Source organism: Benincasa hispida, chromosome 10 (assembly GCF_027475165.1).
Source record: "Benincasa hispida cultivar pf3 chromosome 10, pf3_genome.v1.1, whole genome shotgun sequence".
Classification (NCBI taxonomy): Eukaryota; Viridiplantae; Streptophyta; class Magnoliopsida; order Cucurbitales; family Cucurbitaceae; genus Benincasa; species Benincasa hispida.
Window position 1 is genome coordinate 8,148,157 of NC_143487.1, and position 21,277 is coordinate 8,169,433.

The 21,277-nt window shown below is 36.5% G+C and overlaps 1 protein-coding gene across 10 annotated transcripts; it reads left to right on the forward strand.

Annotated features, from left to right (window-relative positions):
* The first annotated feature begins 331 nt into the window (after positions 1-331).
* LOC120087623 (E3 ubiquitin-protein ligase SINAT2-like) lies at positions 332-4,850 on the forward strand. Of its 10 annotated transcripts, none has more exons than XR_016524157.1 (6): positions 338-859; positions 1,852-2,131; positions 2,482-2,868; positions 2,989-3,305; positions 4,170-4,365; positions 4,466-4,850. XR_016524157.1 is itself a non-coding variant. In XM_090306461.1 (4 exons), exons 2-4 carry the CDS (start codon positions 1,862-1,864, stop codon positions 3,307-3,309), a joined length of 978 nt encoding a protein of 325 aa, XP_090162587.1. In that variant the 5' UTR covers positions 332-859; positions 1,852-1,861; the 3' UTR covers positions 3,310-3,460. The 10 variants fall into 10 exon arrangements, 6 of the variants coding, with proteins under 6 accessions (XP_090162587.1, XP_038900385.2, XP_090162586.1 ...); XR_016524159.1 differs by lacking the exon at positions 338-859 and adding an exon at positions 931-954; XR_005484633.2 differs by lacking the exon at positions 338-859 and adding an exon at positions 975-1,120.
* Positions 4,851-21,277: the final 16,427 nt, after the last annotated feature.

The following is a 21,277-nucleotide window of genomic DNA, read 5'->3' on the forward strand; positions in this document are numbered from 1 at the left end:
TTTTGGGTTGGTAACTTACTGTTTTACTTTATTTCATCTTTTATTGGACTAAAATTTCTCATAACAATAAACACTATTGAAATTTATGTTTTTATCGATGAACTTCTTACAACTCTACATCTTAAACACAAACTTTCTAACCTTAACCACTTACCTCAACTAACACAAACACTCTGCATAACTTTGAAAACATGCACATCTATTAACAATGGTGCAAGTGTAAAAAGACAAGCTTTTTTGAAAAAATAAATAAATATAAGTTTTTGAATTCTGAAAGTTCATTAAATAAAAAAAAATTAAAAAAGAGAGATAAAGTAGAATTAATGCAATGAAATTTTGGAGACGTTGCGTGGGGGCAATGTCAGCTTCTCGGCCTCGGCCTTCGCAAAAAGCCAATACTGTGTTCCCTTCCCTAATAACGACGAGGCTCTGCCCCCATTTTCCATTTCAAAAAGCTCTCTAAAATATATTCATTCCCATTCCAATAAAACCATCTCCTTTCTATCTTTCTTTCTTTCTTTCTTTCTTCCTTTCTTTCTTTCAGTTCCACCATTTCTTTATTCGTCGTAATTCCCCTCTTTCAATTGAACCAACAATCCATCACATTCACTAGGCGAGCGATCCATTTTGAATGGGCTGCCCAGCTACCATTTTCTTTGACTCTTGAGCCTTTCGTTGTTCCAATCTAAGCCCGACACACGGGCCATTCCTTCCTCCACCTCATCACCCACCCTCTGCCTTCTTCTTTTCCTTTTGGGGCCAAACAATTTTGCAATTATTGGGTTGTTCAACGGCGCAAACCTCATTTCCTGCTGTTTTCTGGTCGATCACTCTCACACCCTTCAATTTTTCCATCTGGGTATGTTGATTTTGATGTTTATGTTGCTCTGCTGTTGATTCTTCATTTTGCGAGTTCGAAATTTCTCTTGGGTTTTGTTCGATTTCGTAGTTGTTGTATGTTTTCTTTCAGCATTGTGTTATCAGTGTGCTGCATTTTGGTTATGTTCATGCCTGTTGAACGATTTTGAAACCATGGTGAATTTGTCTGTTGCTTTTCCTTCTTGATTCTTAACTGAAGTGGTTTAGATGGGTAAATGCTGGCTTCTAGTTTTAAACAGAGGTGATTTAAGACTTGTTCTATTAATAGATAAATTGTTGTTTTCTTTTGGTTTCCTTATATTCGACTTTTCTGTTTATAGATTCTTATTACAGGACAGATGCCAAACTCAATAAAGAGGAAAAGAGGAAAAAAATTTTGGTGCTTCTGTTGGGTTTTGTTTTCTTGCTGCTTGTACTTGTGCCGATAAATGATATTTTTATTTTTCTCACTCTTAAACCCACTTTTTCTGTTGTACAAGCGAACAATGATTCCATCCAATTATGACTGTCATGTTGTTGTAAATTTTAATGTAAACATGAGTTTTCAATTTAAAGAACCTTGAAGATTCTTCATCATAGTTTCCATTTCCAACAGGTTCTGTCCTTCCTATGCTATGTTGTTATAAGAGAAGCATTCAATGATCTGAAACTTTAATTGATTTTACTTCTTGCACATGCAGTGTTTTCAAATTTTATCTTGTTTGATTTATGGATATGAATTTGATTTAGGTATGTATTAAATACGGCTTTACTGATTGATTGTTCTTGATTTGTAATTCAAGAGATTCGTGTTTTGAATCTTTTTTCCATTATTATGCAACTTGCATTGCACCTTTGAAAATAAATATCATTGAAACTGAAAGTGAAGTTTGAATGGACTCCATGTTGATGAACAAGTTATGAGTTCTTCAAACAAGTCCCTCTAGCAATCACACTTCTTTTTTTTTTTTTTTTTTTTTAATTAAATCTCAGAGATGATTGTATGACTACCGTAGAATTCAGAGAGAAGGGGATGTATCAGCAGCAGAAGTCAAGGGAAGAACATGCTTTTTCTGCAGCCAGCTTCTGCAAAGAAGTGACTGAGTTGCGCCTTACATCGATAGATTCTCAAGCAGCAACTTCTCGTCCAGAGTTCAAAGGTATCACTTTCAGGAAAGCTTCAACTGGTGGTTTTGCCAGGAGTCGTAATGATGTACACGAGTTACTCGATTGTACTGTTTGCATGAATTTAATGCATCCTCCAATTTACCAGGTATCATATTCTATTGATGACTTCTTGCAAGCCTTGCTCATAAATTATTCTGAAAAAACATTGCCATAGATAAATCCATCCAATAAGGAAAGCAGAACACAAACCAAAACATTTAATTTGAGACCCTGAATCAAAGTTGGAAGGCTTTGAACCCTCATGCATCATTGAGCAATCCTTTTGTCTGCGGAAATAGCGTCTGATGGTGAATTGAAAACATTCTAATCTAACTTCACTTTCTGTTCAAATGGGAGGCTAGCAATTTTGTTTAAGCATTGGCTTGCATTATGACTGAGTTATTACATTTGAGTTAACTCTAATGCACACCAGCTAAAATAGTTTTTCTGGTTTAGTGTGCAAATGGGCACACTCTTTGTTCAAGCTGCAAGGCAAGGATTCAGAACTGTTGCCCTACCTGCCGGCATGAGCTTGGAAACATAAGGTGCCTAGCACTGGAAAAGGTGGCCGAGTCACTCGAGCTCCCTTGTGTGTACCAAAACCTAGGTTGCATTGACATGTTCCCATACTACAGCAAGCTTAAACATGAGAAGAACTGTAAATACCGGCCATACAACTGCCCTTACGCCGGAGGTGAATGTCGTGTAACTGGTGATATTCCATACCTTGTCATGCATCTCAAGGACGATCACGAGGTCGATATGCATGATGGATGTTCCTTCAGCCATAGATACGTCAAATCCAATCCACAAGAAGTTGAAAATGCTACATGGATGCTTACTGTAAGATGTCTCTCTATCTCTCTCTGTCTTTATTTTGGATTCCTAGGAATAATGATAGCAAAGAAGAGAAGCATGTCGTGTAATGAACATCCTCCTGATTTCTCATTTGATCCAATTCAGGTTTTTAACTGCTTTGGACGACAATTCTGTTTGCACTTTGAAGCGTTTCGATTAGGAACAGCACCTGTTTACATGGCATTCCTCCGGTTCATGGGTGATGATGACGATGCAAAACAATTTTCTTACAGTCTGGAAGTTGGTGGAAATGGAAGAAAACTCATTTGGCAAGGTATTCCGAGAAGTATCCGCGATAGCCATCGGAAGGTTCGAGACAGTCACGATGGACTAATCATTCAGAGGAAATTGGCACTATTCTGCTCTGGAAATGAGGGAATGGAACTGAAGCTAAAGGTTACAGGCCGAATATGGAGAGTGAGGTGACAACAAATATACATTTATCAAACTCTAAACTTGTACAATATGTGACATTGTGATCTCTGTATATGCCTCTGCCTCCTACAATTCAGCCTTGTTAGAATCTCATATTTCTTCATCACCTACATTTTATGCTTCGTTTTTGTTTTCCCTATAATTTATTTTCTTCAAATATACACACGAGGGAATTATAAAAATAGCATGATACAAAAAAAAACTCACAATAGTGCCAACATTTTTTTTTTTTTTTTACTAACAGACAAACAACAAAAGAACTTAAGAACCCGTCAAATTATTAAGCAAAGAAGAATTCACCTATAAAGGTGGTCTTTGAATCAGATTGTTGAAAAATAAAATCTTCGAGTATGATAAGATAAATTATGAGCAACAAAGTTATAATTACATTTGACTAAAAGAATACCAATTCATTTTCCTATCATGTTTAAATAATTGCACAATTTTAAAAATTTATAAACATATATAAAAAAAAATCCAACAATGTATTGGAAAATTTGTATGACGGCCCTTATTTAGGAGTCTTCTTGAAATTTGACCCCACTTTTACAAATAAATGAAATTTGGTCCTTTGCTGATGTCATCCACTGTAAATTTACCACTTTTTCTTCTTTCTTCTTCCTCCCTCCTCTTCCTTCTTTCTTCTTCCTCCTCCCTCCTCTCTTTTGCAGCACTTTTTCTTTTTCTTTTTTCATTTTTTCTGCTTTTCTCCTTTTATTTTCTCTTTTTCATTCCGGAGATTTCTTTCGTTTATGCTGCCCTCTGGGCGATTTCCCTTTTTTCTTCTCTGGCGATTTCTATTGATGTCAACCTCTTTTTTCGTATTTCTCTCTTTATTCTTTGTTCTGCAGTTTTTTTCAGAAGCAAAAAGTTGCAGGTGTGTCAGATGAAGAATAAGACAAAGGAGAAAGGAGCGGGAGCGGGGAGCGAGAAAATGAGAGGAAGAATCTGAACAAATGAAATGAAAAATGGAACAAAAGATTGTTGTTGTGTCTTATCAGGATAAGATAAAGGAGCGGGGAGAGGGATTGAGGAGCGTGAGCGGGAGTGAGCAGCTAGAAAGACTATTTTCCTTTTTCCTTCTCCAACAATTTCTATTTATATCGCTCTTTTTTTCATTTTTCTCCCTTTATTCTTTGTTCTGCAGTTTTTTTCTGAAGAAAAAAGTTACAAGTGTGTCTGATGAATAACAAGACAAAAGAAAGAAGAGCAAGAGCAGGGAGCGAGAAAATGATAAGAAGAATATAAATAAATGAAAAGAAATTGTTGTCTTATGAGGATGAAGACAAAGGAGGGGGGAGTGGAAGCAAAGCATAAATGGGGAGTTAAAAATAGGTCCTCACACGCGTTTTGAGGTCAAATGGGTACTTTCACATGTGAATGACTTCAGTAGAAGGCCAAATTTCAAATGTTTTTTTAAAATGAGGTCAAATTTGGAGTGGCCCCTATACAAATCCCCTGATATATTACATGTAATACAATTGAGTTAATATTCTAATACAAAAGTTCCCTTTATTGGCCTTTCTTAGAAATTCTTTTTCCCCTTTGACAATAACCTATGGAAATGGAAGAATAAAGGTATTCGCGCTGGTACAAAATTGGAAGTAAAGATTTTGATTTAAAAACATTTATTATATATTTTTTAAAGTTCACCTATTGAATATAGATTTAAAAGTTGATTAATGAATCTTTAAAATAATTTGTGGTAAACTGTCCTTAACTGTGATATAAATTAAGTTATAAATTTGATTCTTAATAATCTTATAATTTATAATTAGAATTTAGTAGTAGAATATAAGAAATAAATTTAATTATAAAGAAAATTTATAGCAGGTGTATTTTTTTTGGAAAATTATTTTAAATAGTAAAACGGTTGAAAATATTTACAAGATATAAAAAAAATTTAGAACGAATAACCCTATTCTGTCCCTTCTTCCTTATCGTCCAGCTTATCTGTTTTCTTTCTTTCTGTCTGTTTCCACAGTGGGGCTTCATCTTCCCCCTTCTTCTTCATCGTTTACGTTTTCTTTTTGTGTTTTTCCACAATGTCGCTTCTCCTTCTGAGGTTTCATCTTCTTTTTGGTCGAGCTAATATGTGTTTTCCAGGTACGTCTTCTCCATTCTTCGTCGCTCAATTATAAGGTTTTCTACTCGCGATTTCTTCTTTCTACATTTGATTTTGTATTTCTGACTCGCAATTTTGTATGGTTTCATCCTTTTCTTTTGTGATTCTTTCTCTCATGTCTAGGTATTCGATTTCTTACTCTGCTTTTTATTGGATGTCTAGGTATTCGATTTCTTCTTTTTTAGGTTTCATTGATTTTACTTGAAGTATGTTATGTTTTTTATTCGATTTCCTCAGCTTTCTAGTTTGATCTGCTTTAATTTTTTTTTTTTAGTGTTCATAACTTAATTTCTGTTTAGTTTATATTTAGTTTTTTTTTTCAATCAGTCATGAACTTCCTATCACTGTTATTAGTATTCATAAATTTCCTATCACTAATATTAGTAGTCATGAACCTATCATTGATATTAGTTTACTGATGATAGATATGAAGGAACTCTAAACATAGAGAACTAATGAGTGGAAGTAGATCATTCCAAACCCCATTGTGAAAGAACATGAACATTTACAATCCAACAGAACAGTTATGCATCAACCCTAAATTACAACATGCTTCAAAAGAATAAATATAAAAGGGATCGAGTAAACATACCTTTGAAGTACTTTTCTTCTAGTATTCCCTCGATCAATCAACAAGGCGCCCAACAGCACGATGCAACACGCCTCTGGGATATCCTCGATCAGCAACGAGTAAAACTCGATCCTCGACCCTCAAACGGAAACTCAACACTACCACAAGGCTACCTTGGTATTCTCGGTGTGAGAATCCAGGAGGCGTGGGCTCTGTATGGATTTGGTAGAGGAATTGGACAATCGAGTAGACAATCGAGTAAGTAGGAGAAGATAGAAGTCTATAGTTTAGACTTGGGTACTTGATCGTTTAGCAGTGAGTAGCTATTGTATAGGAAAACTCAATGCTCTTATTGTTTACTCTCTCAAATATGAAAACGATCACTCTATTTGTGTAGTGTGTTCCAATATCAAAATGAAAAACCATTTTTCACTTTATCCCACCAGTTACCATAAACTGTCCATAACAAACACTAAGTCGGTTATTAGAGAAAATCGAAATCAATTATCTTATAATTGATTTATTATAAATAAAAATAATAACTAATTTATCATATTATATTTATAACCTATAGTTTTAATTGTTGGATTTTATGTCCTAAAACGCGTAGTTTGTAAATTAATAAACATATTTTGTTTTGTTTTTCGATAAAGTTGTTATTGAAATCGTAATCTTGAATCCAATAAACTAAGGTCTTGGCGCTATTTAATATAGTTTGAACTTTATGTAGTGATATAAATGTGGATCAAGTTCAAATATATAGCCAAAATGGTCTATAGTATATGAATAAGGTTGCCTTATTCTGGGGACACTATGGATGCGACCCACTTTGTAGTTAGTACAAACGATGTGATCCTGAATCATTCATATAGAGATATGTGAGTGGGGACATCCTATGCAATGAGTTTGCATAAGACTGAAGCATGAAATAGTCACTTTTTACGTTTTAAATGTCGTTTTATGTATAAAACTGACTATTTCGTTAATTGATGACCTAGGTAACTTAATCTTAATTCTGAGCTATCTATGAACTCCTGTTCACTCGGAATTATCCTTAGATCTGCATAGGTGAGGGCATCTCATCATCGCTGGCCCAATAAGCCTCCCATTTCAGGGGTAAGATCGGGTGGATAGTTGGGAACATAGGGTGCAAGATGGAATTCACACCTACCCGTTATAGGGATAGTAGATAGGTTGTTCCCTTTAGTACTGAATCCAGGTCTTAAACAAGGGGCCTCGCCCTCTCCTTGGCCTGAGAGGAGTTCGGTTTATAGGTTAGACCTTAAACCAATTGTTCATTAGAGGATCAGTGGAACTTAAGGAACAAGATGTAGTCTTGGGGGTAAAACAGTTTTTATGACCCAGCCGAGATTACAAACAACCTGTGAAGGATTAGCTTACTAATCATGGTTATATCAAATGGATACAAATATATCTATAGTGAGGGGATTGCAACTACGGGACTATAGTGGAATGACCCGTTAGTTAACAAATATTGATTAGCTTCGTCTAAAGAGTTTAGCTAGCTAATCTTATATCGTTGGAGCCATGATCTATAGGTCCATTAGGTTCCCCTACCATATGGAATAAACTTAAAACAGTATGATAGAATAATTCGAATTAGGTGAAGAGAGAGAAACCGACAAGTATATGTGATATAGTAGTCGAATTTTTCAGTTTAGAGATACAGCTTTAATATTTAAATGTGATTTAAATATCAAGAATATGAATACGTTCATATTCGGAAGCTCGAAAATAATGTAAATGGTCAAAGATGTAAAAAGTCAAAGAAGTCAAAGAGTTGGCTTTTGACTTTAAAAAGTGAAACTTTGACCGAGCTTATATTCAAATGTGATTTGAATTTCGAGAAAATGAATGCGGATTCATGCTCGGGAGGTCAAAATTAGTCAACACGGAAAAAATCATAAAAAGTCAAAATGTTGACTTTTTGGTCAAAGTTTGACTTTGACCAAATGATTATTTTTCCCTTTGACTAAAGTTAATGGGAAAATCCAAAATTTGGTTGGATAATTCTATTAACAAAATAGCGGGCTAGGTGTTGGCTTATAGTGCAGACATTAAGCCCACTAAGATAATGAATTATAGGTATTGGGTTTTTATGAATTTGTTTCATGCAAATGTTGCATGGTTTTTTTTCTATAAAATGGGCTTTTCAATTTGGTTTAAAGACTTTTGTCAATTTTGTCAAATTTAGTTTTTCAAAATTGGGCTGAAAAAAAAGAAAAACCAAAAACAAAAATTCCATCTTCTTTTTCCCATCTCTTTCTCTCTCTCGGTTTTCTTCATCCACCGGGTCCCACAACCCGGTTTTGAGTCCAGAGGATAGTAGGTCAACTCTAGTGGTGGTCCGTTCGTGTTCAGGTTGAGATTCAGCGAGGAAGTGCAGTTTTCGGGAGCTACAAAGGTAATTTTAATTACTGTTTTTCCTTCAATTGCATGCATCTTTTTCCTTTAAATTAAAAATAATTAGAGTGTAATTAGGTCCTTGTTCCGTTGCGTATGTATCCAGTTCCATAATGTGGTATCAGAGCATGCTTTAATTACGCTCAATTGCTTTTGGTGGGTGTTTTTTTCCTTTCTATTCAAGTGTTGAATGAAATATGGACTAAAATGGATTTATTATGATTTTGATATTTTTTTTCTTTAAATTTCTTGTAGAAATTTGTAATTTCTCACATGTTTATGAGCATTAATGTGTGAAAAAGGGTCTGTAAATTTGTTGGAGTTATTAGAGTTGAAATTAGGCTATAATTTCTTGATTCCGGGAGAGAGGACAACAGCAAAATTGGAGAATTTTGGCTCAAAGACCCGAATTTGGCCACCAGACCCAACTCCCAGCCTGAGATCCGACCCGGTTCGGAGAAGCCCGCGTGCGTCAGCTGTCGATGAAGTGTCCGGCCCGTTCTTCGACCCGACTCGATTCCTCCGCCTGTTCCGTCCAACCCGATTCGTAGATGCCTCGTGCGTTTGTTCGCTACTCGCGACTTGCGCGTTCCGTGGATCCGACCCGCCGCCTGCTCGCGACCCGTGATTTCCGTTCACTTGACCCGCCCCGCGCCTCCGTTGACTGTGCCAGCGTTCGTTGACCAACCGGTCCAGACGGTTTGGACCGGTCCATTTGACCTGGTTGAGCCGATTTGACTGGTTCAACTTGGTTTTTGGTGTTTTTGGGCCGGTTCGAGTGGTTTCTGAGCGGTTCCAGATGGTTCAAAGTGTTTGAAACCGGTTTGGGGAAGCTGGTTGCTGATTTGTGTAGTAAATTAGTTATTTGTTTGTTTTTAGTGCCAAAATCGATCTACTTTAGTGTTGTTTACCTATTATGCATGTGATGTATAATGTTGTTTGATTATGTGTGCATATAGTATGCCATATAGTTTTAAAACCCCACCATAGGAAAAGCATGTGATATGCATTTGTTATATCTTATAAGTGTTATAAAATATATACTATGCATGCTTAGTTTTAATATAAGTGTTATATTAAAGCATGTTTGATTGAAGGAAGCATGTTATAGATGAATGCTCTAGGGTTATAATTGTTATAATGTATCTTATAATTGTTATAAAATACCTAGACTTCTAAATCTATAACAAAGATAAGATGCATGCTCATTTAGGGTTAACCTTCGAGCAATCCCAATTTTCATAGAAAATAGGTCGATATCTTGTAAAATTGAAGTTACAAGAAAACTCACCCGACAAGATCTTGGCAAAAAGTCGGATAAAATGATTAAGGTTGAAGGTTTTTAAGTTGACGGTTCACGGAACACCTACTACTTGGAGATCGAGCCGGCGTTTGAGTTAGGTTAAACCGGTTTTATGAGCATGCGTGAGCAGTGTGAGGTAATAAAATTTGTTTATCACCTAGACATCGTAGGTTAAAAATCCAGTATAAAAGTTATACTCAGATGAATCACCTAGACTTAGGATATGTTTAGTTAGCCGAAATGTATCGCTAAGTATTTTATACTCTAACCGTCTAAAACACTTCAGCTGGAGAGAAGTAATGTACTTTTAGCTTTAGCGTCCCTAAGAGTTCACACCGTGAGATTCATGCTTGGCTTTGGGCTGCCCTAGGAGCTGACTCCATTCGAAAGTGTTTGCATGAGTAAATACCAAGGTGAATAGGAAAAGTTGTTCATAATAAGTGGGAGAAGGAAGTGTGTCAACACATCCAACGGTCTTTTCCCTTAGGTCGTACCATGAGATTCCTATAATATGCCTGCATGTCTGCCCTGGAGCGACCTTACCAATCGGAGGGTTGTATTATAGGATTCGAAACTCTACGAACTCTAGAAATTAATTGGTTCTCTCAGGTCCGTTTTCATTTTTGTCTTTCCAACTTCGGGAGCATAATGATTCCGATCTTTGAGGTCTGAAAATGGAGAGTCACACTTACGAGAATTACTAAGTGTTAGTAAATTTTTGACCAAAATAGCGATAACAAAGTTACTATAGGAATAAGAGTTATTCTAGTGATAGTATCTAGTCAAGATAGTCTTGGTTCAACGGAGGAATAGTCGATCACCCCTCGGTGAAGGTTATTCTAAACCGTTGAAATATCGTTGCAAAATATAATAATGAAGGGTACATTATTAGTTTTTTTTGCTAAACTTGATTGGATTTAAAAGATTAATGTTTTTACGAAAAAGGATATGTTTTTCTTTTCAGCATGACTCTAGATCAACTCTTAGCTTCCGAGTAACTAAATGGCGATAATTACTCAACATGGAAAAACAATCTGAATTCAACACTAGTAATAGATGACTTGAGATTTGTCTTAACTGAGGAATATCCTCAGGCCCCTGCCTCGAAAGAAGCACAAGGTAAATATGATTTACTAGTTGCTAAAACATGTTTAGTGGAGTATGATACCTCAACCTGGATATTGGATTCAGGAGCCACTAAATATATTTGCTTCTCTTTTCAGGAAACTAGTTCCTGAAAAAAGCTTGAAGAAGGCGAGATCATCCTCAAGGTTGGAATAGGAGAGGTTGTCTCGGCCGAAGCAGTGGGAGACTTGAAGTTGTTTTTCAACGATAGATATATCATACTTAAAGATGTTTTGTATGCTCCTAAAATGAGACGGAATTTAATATCTACCACATGTATATTGGAACAAATGTATAAAATATCTTTTGAAGTCAATGAAGCGTTCATTTTCAGAAAAGGTATTCAAATTTGTTTTGCTATACTTGAAAACAACTTATATAAGTTAAGACCAACTAAAGCAAAATTTGTCTTAAATACTGAAATGTTTAGAACAGTCGAAACTCAGAATAAAAGACAAAAAGTTTCTTCTAATGCCTATCTATGGCACCTAAGACTTGGCCACATAAATCTCAAAAGGATTGGGAGATTGGTTAAGAATGGACTCCTAAATCAGTTAAAAGACAGTTCTTTACATCCATGTGAGTCTTGTCTTTAGGGAAAAATGACTAAGAGATCTTTTACTAGAAAAGGTCTCAGAACCACAATACCCTTAGAGCTCGTACATTCGAACCTCTATGGACCGATGAATGTCAAAGCTTGAGGTGGGTATGAATATTTCATCAGTTTTATTAATGATTATTCAAGGTATGGTCATATTTACCTAATGCATCACAAGTCTGATTCTTTTGAAAAGTTCAAAGAATATAAGGCTGAGGTTGAGAACCAGTTAGGTAAAACAATTAAGACACTATGATCAGATCGAGGTGGGGAGTACATGGACTTAAGATTCCAGGACTATATGATAGAACACGGAATCAAGTCACAACTCTCTACACCTAATATGCCTCAATAGAACGGTGTATCTGAAAGAAGAAACAGAACCTTGTCGGACATGGTTCGCTCAATGATGAGCTTTGCTGAGTTACCTGATTCCTTTTGGGGACATGCATTAGAGACTGATGTCTATATTTTGAATAATGTTCCCTTTAAAAGTGTTTCAGAAACACCTTATGAGCTATGGAAAGGGTGTAAAGGCAGTTTACGTCACTTTAGGATTTGGGGATGTCCGGCACACGTGTTAGTGTAAAATCCTAAAAAATTGGAACGTCGTTTAAAACTATGCCTATTTGTAGGTTATCCAAAAGAAACAAAATGTGATCTATTTTACGATCCTCAAGAGAATAAAGTATTTGTATCGATAAATGCCACATTCTTAGAGGAAGACCACATAAAAAGTCATCAACCTCGCAGTAGACTAGTATTGAATGAAATTTCCAAAGGCGCTACAGATAGAACTAGTTCATCTACTAAAATAGTAGATAAAACTAGTACGTCTGGTCAGTCACATCCTTCTCAAGAGTTGAGAATGCTTCGACGTAGTAGGAGGGTTGTTCATCAGCCTGACCGTTACTTGGGTTTAACAGAAACACAAATCGTCATACTTGATGACGGTATAGAGGATCCATCGACCTATAAACAGGCGATAAAAGATGTCGACCGTGATCAGTGGGTCAAATCCATGGACCTCGAAATGGAGTCTATGTACTTTAATTATGTCTGGAAACTTGTAGATCAACCAAATGATGTAAAATCAATTGGTTGTAAGTGGATCTAAGAGAAAACGAGACCAAGCTGGTAAAGTATAGACTTTTAAGGCTCGGCTTGTGGCAAAGGGTTATACCTAGAGAGATGGAGTGGACTATGAAGAAACTTTCTCTCTCGTTGCCATGCTTAATTCGATTAGAATACTCTTATCCATTGCCACCTTTTATGACTATGAAATTTGGCAGATGGATGTCAAGACAACCTTTCTAAATGGCGATCTCGAGGAGAGTATCTATATGGCTCAACCAAAGGGGTTTATTGCATAGGGTCAAGAACAAAAGGTTTGTAAGCTTCAAAAATCCATTTATGGGTTGAAACAAGCTTCTAGATCTTGGAATATAAGATTTGATACTGCAAAAAATCTTATGGCTTTGAACATAATGTTGACGAGCCTTGTGTTTACAAGAAGATCGTCAATTCTACTATAGCGTTCTTAGTTTTATATGTTGACGATATTCTACTCATTGGGAATGAAGTAGGTTACCTAACTGACATCAAAAAATGGCTAGCAACGCAACTTCAAATGAAAGATTTAGGAAATGCGCAGTATGTTCTCAGGATTCAGATTATTCGGAAAGAACATAACACTAGCCATGTCTCAGACAACTTATATAGATAAAATGTTGTCTAGGTATAAGATGAAGAATTCTAAAAGAGGTCTGTTACCTTACAGATATGGAATTCATTTGTGAAAGGATCAATGTCCTAGGATACCTCAAGAGGTTGAGGATATGAGACGCATTCCCTATGCTTCCGCAGTAGGGAGCTTGACCTAATATATGCTATGCAGTAGGGATAGTCAGTAGATATCAGTCCAATCTTGGATATGATCATTGGACTGCCGTTAAAAATATCCTCAAGTATCTTAGGAGAACGAGGAACTACATGCTCGTGTATGGTACTAAGGATTTGATCCTTACTGGATACACTGCCTCTGATTTTCAAACCGATAAAGATACAAGAAAATCTACATCGGGATCAGTGTTCATTCTGAATGGAGGAGCAGTAATGTGGAGAAGTGTAAAGCAAATCTATATTGCGGATTCCACAATGGAAGCTGAATACGTAGCTGCTTGCGAAGCAGTATGGTTAAGGAAATTCTTGACGGATTTGGAAGTCGTTCCAAATATACATCTGCCTATCACCCTATATTGTGATAATAGTGGTGCAGTTGCAAATTCAAGAGAACCAAGAAGCCACAAGCATGGCAAGCATATTGAGCGCAAATACCATCTGATCTGGGAGATTGTACATTGTGGAGACGTTGTAGTAACTCATATATCTTCTGAGCAAAACATTGTTGATCCTTTTACAAAGGCCCTCACTGCTAAAGTACTTGAAGATCACCTACAGAGTTTAGGTCTACGAAGTTTGTAAGCTAGGATAAGTAGGAGAACTTTTGGGTATATGCCCTAGTTTATTGTATTCATATGTTTATTGTACTTATATGTTTCTCACTTAAATTCAACATTGTGATACTCCACTAGGAATTTTAGTCCAAGTGGGAGTTTGTTGGATTTTATGTCCTAAAACTCGTAGTTTGTAAATTAATAAACATATTCTGTTTTGTTTTTCGATAAAGTTGTTATTGAAATCGTAATCTTGAATCCAATAAACTAAGGTCCTAGGACTATTCAATGTAGTTTGAACTTTATGTAATGATATAAATGTGGATCAAGTTCAAATATATAGCCAAAATGGTCTATAGTTCAAATATATAGCCAAATGTTGCATGGTTTTTTTCTATAAAATGGGCTTTTCAATTTGGTTCAAAGACTTTTGTCAATTTTGTCAAATTTAATTTTTCAAAATTGGGCTAAAAAAAGGAAAACCCAAAACCAAAATTCCATTTTCTTTTTCCCATCTCTTTCTCTCTTTCAGTTTTCTTCATCTATCGGGTCCCACAACACGATTTTGAGTCCAGAGGATACTAGGTCAACTCTAGTGGTGGTCCATTCGTGTTCGGGTCGAGATTCAGCGAGGAAGAGTGGTTTTCGAGAGCTACAAAGGTAATTTTAATTACTATTTTTCCTTCAATTGCATGCATCTTTTTCCTTTAAATTAAAAGCAATTAGAGTGTAATTAGGTCCTTGTTCCGCTGCGTATGTCTCCAGTTCCATCATTAATATCACGTCATATGCAACATATAAACCATAGTTCTTCTTCTCATTTATGGCACTTAATATAAATTATATTTATATTAATTCCTCCATTCAAATAATGTATTAAATACATCAATCAATTATATCATATATAATTGAATTAATTTAATTATATCATATATAATCAAATTTCTTCTTATTAATTTGAATACTTCAAACTAACCCAAAAACTGATTCTCAACATGAATCCATTGAACTACCAAAGGGACCTTATGGACCTATAGCTTGAAGCTCTAACGGTACGTGAATAACTGATTAAACTCTTTAATCATGATATCCACCATCCGTTAACTGTCGAACATTCCACTAAAGATCGACAGCTGCACTCTTCGCAGTACAGATACATTTATGTGTCCATTGGATATAACTAATCAATAGTACAATGACCCTTCACAAATCGCTCGTAAGTACAGTTAGGCCAGTTTACCGTTTTGCCTCTATAGTTGCATCTAACTCCTTAAGTACCATTGATTCCTCTAATGAACAATACGTCATAGTCCCACTATGAGTAAACCCTTATCGGGCCAAGAAAAGGTGTGGTGCCACATTGTTCAAGCCCCAAAATCAGCCCTTAGGGGAGCAATTTATCTACTTTCCCCTACTTTGGAGAAATAGTGAATTTCGTCTTGTATAGCTAAGTTCCCAGCTCCCCAATCAGACAAATCCCCAAAGTGGTAGGTTTGAGTCGGCGATCTGACCACTCACACCCATGCAAATCAAAGGACCGCCCTCATAAGCAGGAGTTACTAACTCAATCAAGATTAAAGGTTATGTTACCTATGGTCTTCCTAGTGAAATGAAAGTCTTTGTCATTAATGGTGTTATATAACGTGACTAAACATTTTGTGGTCTATTCTTATACAAACTCCTTTGTATAGAGCATCCTCGCTCGCATGTCTAATACATGAATGGTCAGGATCAAACCATTTGTAGCTCTTTACAACACTTGTAATACCTACAAAGCAGGCCACACTCGTAGCATCACCAGGATAAGGTTTCCCTCATTTATCCATATACTATAGACCATTTAGGTTATCACTTAAAGCACGATCCACTTGTATGTCTTCACATACATGCTTAAGTTACAACAATAACCACGGATCTTAGTCTATTGATTTATGGTTAATACAACTAAAATATCACATATAATATAGATTAAAGTGAATAAAATATCTCATATTATATATCACAAAATTGTTTGTTCATACAGGTGTTTACAAGCTACAGAACCCTACGAGATTTAGGACATCAACCCCAAGAATCTCCCACTTGTCCTAAAGCTAGTGGGGTGCAAGGTAATCATATTACAAGTACAAAACAATAAACTAGGGCATTAAGGCCCAATAAAACATCTCCCACTTGCCCTAGTCCAGTCGCGGTCAGTCCCGTAGACCCATGCTTTGTAGGTGACCCTCAAACACTGTAGCCATGAGAGCCTTCATAAACGGATCAGTAACGTTGTGCTCTGAAGCTATCTTCGTGACAATCACGTCCCCTCATTGCACAATCTCTCTAATGAGATGGTATTTCTGCTTTATATGCTTGCTACTTTATACTAATATGCATTCATAATGCTAAAGAGATCAAGAGATAATACCAGATGAAGATTTCTTCTTAACAGCAAGTCTAAAACCCAACCATCTACCTCAAACAATCACCACTCGAATAGAAGGAAATGGAGATGACACCACCACTCAGAGCCCTCAGTATTCTTGGAGTGAGAATCCAAAGTGTGGGCTTTATTCGGATTTGGTAGAAGGAAAGAGGAAGACCATACACAACGATCAAGCAAGTGGGAGATGAGGTCGTCTATCGCATAGACTAGATGCTTGATCATTTAGGTGAAGTATATGATTGTGTAGGAAAAAGTAAGCAATCGTCTAAACGATCGTGTAGGAAAGGGTAAACGATTGAATAAACGATCGTGTAGGAAAAGGGTGAGCGATCGTCCAAACGATCGCGTAGGAAAAACTAAGTGATTTTCTATACAATCATTTAGTAAATATCGGGAGCTACATGATCGCTTAGGAAAAAGTGAACGATCGTTTAGTTAATAGTGCGTGACGGTGTAATTGGTAAACGATCGCTTAGTAATATCGTATATGTAAGCGATTGTGCAGTCATTATCGTATAGGCACTGATTTTCTAAACGATGACACTATCTTTAACACAATGTCTGCGCCTCCATGCTCAACACATCGTCAACTATTTATGCATCCCAAAGTGATCTTTCAATACACTCATCCGTTATTTAGAACAGAAGAGATGTCATCCCATTTTCTTTATAACCGTCCAATGAATGTGATCTCATTATATACATAACATATAAACTAATATCATATATTAATTATAATATTTTTCTCTACTAGATATAAATCATATTTATATCTAATTTCCTCTAAATTAATGTATCTCATACATAAAGTTAATTATATCATATTTAATTAACTCGTTCAATTATATCATATATAATCGAACTCTTTCTTGTCAATTTGAACATTTCAAACTGACCCAAAAACTGACTCTCAACTTGTATCCAAGCTACCAATAGGATCTTATGAACCTATGGCTCAAAGCTCCAACGATACGTGAATAGCTGACTAAACTCTTTAGACTTGATATACACCATCCGTTAACTGCCAGGCATTCCACTAAAAACCAACAGTTGAACTCTTCTTGCCACAAATATATTTCTATGTCCATTGGATATAACCAATCATCAATACGATGACCCTTCACAGATGCTATGCCAATTACCATTTTGCCCCTATAATTACATCTTCCTTCTTAAGTACCACTGATCCCTCTAATGAACAATACAACATAGTCCTACTATGTGTGAACACCTCTCGGGCCATGAGAAGGTACATGGCGCCACATCGTTCAAGCCCCAGGATTAGCCCTTAAGAGAGCAATCTATCTACTTACCTCTACTTTGGGAAAGAAGTGAACTTCATCTTGTGAAGTTGAGTTCCCAGCTCCCAAATCAGACGAATCTCCAAAATGATAGGTTTGAGTCAGCGCTCTGGCCACTTGCACCCATGCAAATCAAAGGACCGCCCTCAAGCAGGAGTTCCTAACTCACTCAGGATTAAGGTCATGTTACCTATGGTCATCCTAGTGAAGTGAAGTCTCAGTCATGAACGGAGTTATATGACAAGACATTAACACTTTGAGGTCAGGTCTAATACAAACTCTTTGTATAGGACGCCCCTGCTCGCATGTCTACTACACGAATGATTAGGATCAGACCATCTATGACAAGTCACAATATTTGTAATAATTCCACAAAGCGGGTCGTGTCCGTAGTGTTACCAAGATGAGTTTTCCCTCCTATATTCATATACTACAGACTATTTTTGTTATCACTTAAGACATGATCCACTTGTATGTCACTACATACATGCTTAAATTACATAAAGACAACCAGGGATATTAAGTTTCTTGGTTTGTGGTAAAATAAAAAACATCTAAATGTGCAAAGTCAAGTAGTGAAATAAATATCATTGATATTATACATCACAAGTGTTCGTAAAAAGTTGTTTACAAACTACAGGACACGAGATTTTAGGGCACAAACCCCAATAAGTTGTCCATTGACCCTGTCCTGGATTAGACTAATATCTACTGACTATCCCTACACCGTAGCAAATGTCAGGTCTAGTACATAACATCGCGTACATCAAACTGCCAACAACAGATGCATAGGGAACCCATCTCATTTTCTCAACCTCTTGAGGTGTCTTAGGACACTGTTCCTTAGACAATGTAACTTCATACCGAAAAGGCAAAAGGCCCCTTTTGGAGTTCTGCATCGAGTACTTGATCAACATCTTGTCAATGTATGATGCCTTAGACAGTGCTAGCATCCTGCAACATCCATCAATTCGCCTCCACTATACGAGGAAGCATGATCGTCTAAACGATCGAGGAGCAAGCATCGAGTATCTCATACCAAGTGATTGAGTAGCCAGTGACTATGCGATAAACATGTTGGCCTACTCGATCGTTTAGTGCGCACGCCTATCATACGTCGAGTATCATATACTCAACGATCGTTTACCTTAGCGTCTAGACGATCGAGTAGCCAATGCAACACGATCGGGTAAACTCTTTACTCAATTGCGTTGCATCAGCCATGCGATCGTTTAGTAAATACTACACGATCAAGTAAAACTTTTTTACACGATCGCGTAGCCAAATCTAAACGATCGATTAGCCTGGGCTAAATGATGTGACCAACCCTTGGTCTCCTTCCTCGAAGTGAACAACATCTCCATGCGTTGAAGCTTCATCACGAACGACTCTTACAGACCAAAACACTTTAAATATAGACTCGATAGTAAATTAATTATGCCCAAAAACGAAAGGGCCCTTACAAATTAACTTTGAAATGTAAAGAAATCTTTAAAAATAGAGACAATCATCCAGTAACATCCATCAATTCACCTCCACAACTACATTTAACACTTAAACGCATTGTAGAAACATAAAACCCACTAAGACTGCAAAAGTAATTCAATACATCAATGGAATTTGGAATATCAGAACAACCTGGCTCTGATACCAATTGAAAGATCTCTAAACATAGAGAACCAATGAGCGGAAGCAGATCGTTCCAAACCCCATTGTGAAAGAACATGAACATTTACAATCCAATGAAAACAGTTATGCATTAGCTTTAAATTACAGCATGCTTCAAAAGAATAAACACAAAAGGGATCGAGTAAACATACCTTTGAAGAACTTTTCTTCTAGTATTCCTTCGATCAATCAACAAGGCGCCCAACAACGCTAACACAACAGGCCTTTGGAATATCCTCGATTAGCAACGAGTAAAACTCCATCCTCGAACCTCGAACGAAAACTCGACACTACCACAAGGCTACCTTGGTATTCTCGGTGTGAGAATCCATGAGGTGTGGACTCTGTATGGATTTGGTAGAGGGAAGGAGGAATTGGACGATCGAGTAAGTGGGAGAAGACAGAAATCTGTCGTTTAGACTTGGGTACTCGATTGTTTAGCAGCGAGTAGTTATCGATCGTTTAGCAACGAGTAGCTATCATATAGGAAAACTAGATGCTCTTATCGTTTACTCTCTCGAATATGAAAACGATCACTCGATTCGTGTAGTGTGTTCCAATATCAAAATGAAAAACCATTTTTCACTTTATCTCACCGGTTCCTATAAATTGTCCATAACAAACCACTAAGTCGATTATTGAAGAAAACTGAAATCAATTATCTAATAATTGATTTATTATAAATAAATATAATAACTAATTTATCATATTATATTTATAACCTATAGTTTTAATATCACATCATATGAAACATATAAACCATAGTTCTTTTTCTCCTTTATGGCACTTAATATAAATCATATTTATATTAATTCCTCCATTCAAATAATGTATCAAATACATCAATCAATTATATCATATATAATTGAATTAATTTAATTATATCATATATAATCAAATTCTCTCTTGTTAATTTGAACATTTCAAACTAACCTAAAAACTGATTCTCAACATGAATCCATTGAGCTACCAAGGGAACTTTATGGACCTGTAGCTTGAAGCTCCAACGGTATATGAATAACTGATTAAACTCTTTAATCATAATATCCACTATCTATTAACTGTCGAGCACTCCACTAAAGATCGACAGCTGTACTCTTCGCACTACAGATATATTTCTTTGTCCATTGGATATAACCAATAAACATTACGATGATCCTTCACAAATCGCTCGTAAGTACAGTTGAGCCAATTTTTGCCCCTGTAGTTGCATCTAACTCCTTAAGTACCACTGATTCCTCTAATGAACAAGACGTCATAGTCCCACTATGAGTAAACCCTTCTCGAGCCAAGAAAATGTGTGCCGCCACATTGTTCAAGCCCCAGAATCAGCCCTTAAGGGAGCAATTTATCTACATACCCCTGCTTCGGGGAAAGAGTGAATTCCGTCTTGTGTAGCTGAGTTCCCAGCTCCCCAATCAGACGAATCCCCAAAGTGGTAGGTTTGAGTCGGCGATCTGGCCACTCACACCCATGCAAATCAAAGGACCGCCCTTATAGGCAGGAGTTCCTAACTCACTCAGGATTAAGGTCATGTTACCTATGGTCATCCTTGTGAAATGAATGTCTCTGTCATGAACGGTGTTATATAACGAGACTAAATATTTCGTGGTCCGGTCTTATATAAACTCATTTGTATAGAGCATCCCCGCTCGCATGTCTAATATATGATTGGTCAGGATCAGACCATTTGTAGCACCTTATAACACTTGTAACACCTACAAAGCGGGTCACACTTGTAACGTCACCAGGATAAGGTTTCCCTCCTTTATCCATATACTACAGACCATTTAGGTTATCACTTAAAGCATGATCCACTTATATGTCTTCACATACATGCTTAAGTTACAACGATAACCAATGATCTTAGTTTATTGGTTTGTGGTTAGTGCAACTAAAATATCACATGTAATATAGACTGAAGTGAATAAAATATCTCATATTATATATCCTAATACTG